This window comes from Balearica regulorum, chromosome 3, assembly GCF_011004875.1.
Source record: "Balearica regulorum gibbericeps isolate bBalReg1 chromosome 3, bBalReg1.pri, whole genome shotgun sequence".
NCBI lineage: Eukaryota > Metazoa > Chordata > Aves > Gruiformes > Gruidae > Balearica > Balearica regulorum.
In genome coordinates this window covers 28,141,828-28,147,827 of record NC_046186.1, presented here as the reverse complement: position 1 = coordinate 28,147,827, position 6,000 = coordinate 28,141,828, and the positions used below count along the sequence as shown (strand labels likewise).

At 40.1% G+C, this 6,000-nt stretch overlaps 1 protein-coding gene across 2 annotated transcripts in view; it reads right to left on the bottom strand.

The window, feature by feature from the left end:
- Positions 1-243: 243 nt before the first annotated feature.
- The window catches only part of ZNF451 (zinc finger protein 451), a 43,330-nt gene continuing 37,573 nt past the window's right edge, over positions 244-6,000 (bottom strand). For both annotated transcript variants that reach the window (XR_012834427.1, XM_075747406.1), the window contains exons 14-15: positions 4,796-4,867; positions 244-1,399 (exon numbers count right to left, since the gene is read on the bottom strand). Coding sequence is in view for 1 of the 2 variants with exons in the window: in XM_075747406.1 (XP_075603521.1) it covers positions 1,347-1,399; positions 4,796-4,867 (125 nt within the window). In the remaining variant the exon portion in view is untranslated. The remainder of the gene's footprint in view (positions 1,400-4,795; positions 4,868-6,000) is intronic.

Below are 6,000 nucleotides of genomic sequence, written 5' to 3'. Positions count from 1 at the left end.
ACTAGATTCTTCATTAGTTCCATTTGTTTTAGAGATGCCAATTATATCAGAATCATGACTGGTAATAAACCAGTGCCAGTTTCCCAGCTTTTCTAACCATGACAGCACACAGCTGTAGTTATTCTGACACTTTGGAATGGAGAGTGAGAAGTCTAGCCTCCCCCTTGTCTTACTCTCCACAAAAAGTATTTGTTTGCATAATATTTAGAGTTACAGGAGTTACAAGCAAACTCACAGGCTAACGAATAATAATAAAAAAATCAAGCTGGCATTTTATTACATTGAGGTTTCTTACTGATTGACAGCAATCATTAACTGAAGTACAATAGGCTGGTAAAGCTGGATAGCTTGCATAGGTTTTTTTAAACAAAGGAACTGGGAAAGGTGGCATAGATAATTTTAAACACAGAAATAATTGTTCACCTTAAAGTAAGGACAGTACAAAAATAATTAACACATTTACATTCATTTATCCAAGGCCACCTCTTCATGAACAGAAGAGAGCAAAGAACAATAGTACAGAGGAATAATACAGCTTAAATTCCCTCGCATCTATTCCAAACAGGAACTAGCAAGTTTAATTACCTTCTGTTCACTTAACAAGTTGTTCCAGCCTCAGATCAGGGAGAGGAACCGAACCAGTCAAACTTTAAGCCATCAAATACAACATTCTACCATGCTACTATTGGAAAAAACCCACATACACATTTATAAAAATAAAGCCAACTAACTGTACATCCTGTGGTCCTAATTCTGACATTTATAACAAACAGGACATAGACAAAGTTATGGTCTATGAGGTGAGACTGGCCACAGGCAAGAGTTAGGCCATATGTCCAATTTATAAGCCTGGGATCTAAGCTTCTCTTTATAACAAGATTAGCTAAGCAAATCTGAGATAATTGGAGCTTACTATTTTTATCTGTTGTAAAGACCACATAAAAAAAGTAAATAAAGACAGTAACATTTTGTGACAGAAAAATTAAATACAAGAACAATTAAAAAAGCCCATCACCAACAAAAAACACAAAATACCTAGTAAGACCAGCCTACTAATTAGGCAAAAACTTAGACAGCTAAACTGAAGAGACTTAGTCATCACCCATTAGAAACAGAAGATGCAAAGGCTTAAAAATTTATTTTTATCATACACAATATATTGCAGCAGATATTCATAAACTCCAGCCATTTATCAGCATGACATAGAACATCAGATTAATCTAACAATTCAAGATACAGATGTGTTTTTGAAGTAGTATTTCTGAACCACTGTAAATAGATGAACAAGCTTCCATTTTTGTGAGCAGCTCTGATGACATGGTTTTAGCATCCTGAAGTATCTTCATTCACATTTCCTCAAGGCTTCTCTTGATAGCTTCTTCCAATTCTGCATCTTCCCCTGTATAAATATAAAAAAAATAAAGTCTCAAATTATGGTTGATAACTAGTCATAAACACAAATACATTAATATTACTACATAAAGCAACAAATTACTTCTGTGGGCAATGTTGGTAGACTGCAAAAAAAGTAGAAAACCAGAATGAAAGTATTTTCCCTCCTTCTGTCTTATGTTCTCTTTTCAACACTTCAAAATATACGAACAACCTCTACAACCTTCTACTGTATTAAACTAATCATTGGGCTGCCCCTAGTTAAGAGTATAATGCAACTACGTATTTACTGGTCAAAATCACATCAAGATTAGAATGCGTATGTATGCACCAAGAATAATAAAGTATTAAACAAGACAGACACACAAAACAAACAGAGAGGTTTCAGTATTTTCATTCCAGTTTCTTAGCAATAGATACTCCTGTATCTACATTCTAACTTGGCACCACTGCTGTCATTCTTACTAGGAAGGCCTGACATAAGTAGAGAAAAAGTCCTATCAACAGTAAGAATAGTCTAGATCAGGGCTGCAACATTTTTGATGGTGAGGAGAAATGACTGCATTGCACTCATCTGGCTTGTTAACAATCTCTCAAGCACCTGTGGTAGGTTAACCCTGGCTGGGGGCCAGGTGCCCACCAGAGCTGCTCTATCACTCCCCTTGTTCACCAAACAGGGGAGAAAAAGTATAATGAAAAGCTTATGGGTCGAGATAAGGACAGGGGGAGATCATTCACTAATTATCATCATGAGCAAAACAGACCGAACTTAAGAGAGGAAATTCATCTTATTTATTACTAAGCCAAACAGAGTAGAGGAATGAGAAACAAAATCAACTCTTACAACACCTCCCCCCACCCCTCCCATCTTCCCAGGCTCAACTTCACTCCCGGCTTCAACCTCCGACCCCCCTCAGCAGCACAGGGGGACGGGGAGTGGGGGTTACGGTCAGTTCATCACACAGTGTTTCTGCCGCTTCTTCATCCTCAGGGGGAGGACTCCTCTCATCCTTCCCCTGCTCCGGCATGGAGTCCCTCTCACAGGAGACAGCCCTTCACGAACTTCTCCAACGTGAGTCTCTCCCACGGGCTACGGTCCTTCATGAACTGCTCCAGCGTGGGTCTCTCCCACGGGGTACAGACCTTCAGGAGCAAACTGCTCCAGCGTGGGTCCCCCACGGGGTCACAAGTCCTGTCAGCAAACCTGCTCTGGCGTGGGCTCCTCTCTCCATGGGTCCACAGGTCTGGCCAGGAGCTTGCTCCAGCATGGGCTTCCCACAGGCCCAGCCTCCTTCAGGTGCCTCCACCTGCTCTGGCGTGGGGTCCTCCACGGGCTGCAGGTGGAATGGCTACACCTCCTCATCCTCCCTCCATGGGCTGCAGGGGGACAGCCTGCTTCACCATGGTCTTCACCACGGGCTGCAGGGGGATCTTGCTCCAGCGCCTGGAGCACCTCCTCCCCCTCCTTCTGCACTGACCTTGGTGTCTGCAGAGTTTCTCACATCTTCTCACTCCTCTCTCTGGCTGCAAAAAGCTCTCTCTAACTGTTTTTTCTCTTTCTTAAATATGTTATCACAGAGGCGCTGATTGGCTTGGCCTTGGCCAGCGGCGGGTCCGTCTTGGAGCCGGCTGGCATTGGCTCTGTCAGACACAGGGGAAGCTTCTAGCAGCTTCTCACAGAAGCCACCCCTGTAGCCCCCCTGCTACCAAAACCTTGCCACGCAAACCCAACACAGCACCTTTTCTAATACTCAAAAAAGAGACTCAGTTTCTGCATTATATTGAGGTTGTTTTGAGCACTAATTGTTTAGTGTTAGTGAATTACATCATGAGTTAGACAAGGTTTGTATATATGATAAATATTAATACCAACAGTATAGCTGGAAAAATTAAGGCAGCTTTCAGAGACACTGTCATTCTTCAATTGATCATCTGCTTTAGGAGAACACAAGCACATCCTATAAAAAAGCTGTCTGTTCTTACGACAAGGGAAACAGAATAATTATATATATTAACATAACTTTTAAAAACTTTAATTATAGTTGGGCTGTTTTATACAAGGCCTAAGATTTGAACAGAAATGAGCCATGTTCATTCACCTGGACTTTACTGTAACATCCAGTACTACTGATAAAAGAAAGTTAGTTTCTGAAAGGAAAACATTACATGGTCACAGAAACAAAAAAGAAATTTGAAACCAAAATAAAACAGTAAGCCATTTGCAGACAACTGCTTGCATTTAAAATATGTTGTCAGTTAGCCACTAAGCATGATCAAGAATCAAGAATAAGGTCCAAACTGTGACGCTGTTGCTAATGTGAGGCGGTTTGTTCCACAATTGATACCTAAACTGTCCTCTATTCCCTGGAGTTGCTGAAGCAGCTGCTTCTGCCTCCTAAAATTGTTTTTTGCTTTCTCCTCATCCAGCGGTTGCTAGTGCTTTTTCCTTTTTACCGCTTTCCAGGGATTATTTTACCTCCACACTCCCTCTTACCCCGTGAGAGGCGTGCCATTAACTACACAAGCAGCCAGTGAATGCAGCTGGAGCCAAGCTGTTTTGTAAGGTCGGATGCCTTCAGACAAGCAGCAGCAAAACTGGGACCTCCTGCATGCACCAAATGCCACTGCTATCCCCAATGGCAATACCTGGTGCTAGGGGGACCTGAGCATGGCAGACTTTCAGGACTGTAGGAGAATATGTTGGACATTTAACAATAGTTAGTAACAGTTGGTAAATTTATAACTTCATAAATTCTGGGAATATAAGGTTCAGTTATCAGTTTTCTCACTGACCTTGTACAAATTATTTGATTTTTTAGTAAGTTTTATTTCCGTCAGGTAGAAGGGCAGTCAAGCCTTTAAACAATACGTTCTTTTCAAAGTGCACTGTAGTCTGTCACCAAAAATTAATGACTACATTGTATGACCACCACCAAGCTTAACAGCAAAAGGATGAAAACAATTTCAAATAAGGTAAGATATGATGTGAGCAGACAGCTCTACTGCTGATTCAAACTTGTGCATAAATGTACAGCTCTTTTAGGAGACCACAGTGCTTTGTTGAGATAGAATACCTGATTTTGAAGTATTTATTCAGAAGTTCTACTCTGAGTCATGTAGTCATATTAAACTGGTACAAAGTGAGCTCAATCGAGTCTTTAATTGCACAATACCCTGTGGTGCACCAACAAAATAGATTTTGAGTCTGCTGGCATACTTTTCAGGTTAGGAAATTATTTTTTGTTTATAACTCATCACAGTGTTCTTAACTACTCAAGATTGCCGAGCATATTTTAGAGAGTATTCCCACAAGGCCATTTGCTGTAAAACTGATTAAGTTTAGTTTCTCTATCTTCCATAATTAATAGCACTCCTGAACACAGAAAAGTAAAAATTAACAGACCTTCCTCTTCTTTCTTTGCTTCTTCTAAGCTCCTCTTCACTGTTAGTTTGATATCTTCATCCTCTTCGCTATCTGAACCATAAATGAAACATAAATCACAAATTGCTTCTAATAAAAAAGTTAACAATCCCCTCTTGCATTTCTTTTACTGTAACAACACTGTAGGCTGCATTTGAGGAAATACACTTGTGATGATCTGAAAATCAAGATAACAATACATTACAGCGATAGTTTAAGACAGCAATTCAAGAGAACGTGTTATTTTTCAGTTACTTCTTCCCTTTCTCCCCAAAAATCTAGAAGCAGACTGCTTCAATTTTAAACAAGAAATAATAGGTGCAGAAGCTACTGTGTCTACTGCATTTGCTTTTTTAATACTTAGTTATTAAAAAAAAGACATTACTCACTTTCTATAAAATGCATCAAGGATTTAATTATGGGAAGAAGTACTATAGCATGTCTCTGCCTACACATAATCTTAGCTGTATTTTGTTGCCTAAATACTCCATTTGAACAATGGGGTGCTATAACTCAACCGAACAGTGCGATTCAGCAGATGTTCAAGTCTCACAGAAGAACAAAGTCAATACACTTAATCTGCTAACTCATCATAGCCAAGCCCAGCCAAAACTCCACCACCTTTCCCTTTCTGAATAATGGTCTTCATGAGGCCTGTTTCCAGCTCCAGAATGACAACTCTATTTTGAAGTGTCTAGTAGGGACTGGTGTACCTAAGGTGGCTCCCCCCCCCCCCAGTTTGTTTGTAGAAGAGCCTCAGTAAGCTAGAGGTTAAAAAATAAACAAGTTGATGAGTCACATTATGTATTCATTCTCCGGCTACAGGCTATTGCTATTTTCGGAGATGGACTCTGTAATGAGGTCTTACAGTATTTGCAATCAACTGGGTTTCTTACGGTCGTATTAACAGAAGCACTTCCCTGAAAGTCATCATATTTATTAGTACACCAATGTACTTCTGATTACATTTACCGACAAAGAACATCTAATTTACTGACTGTGTGACTTCTGGCATTTTAAATGACCCAAGTTTGGTATTCCAAGTGACAGGTACACTTTCTAAAATTTGTTTTCAAACCTCTGACACATATACCTTGTTTCAACAGCAATCTTGCTGACTTTGCCAATTCCAGGAATACGAACTCCAACAGCTGGTATCAGAGATCAGGAGCCCACAAACATGCCAG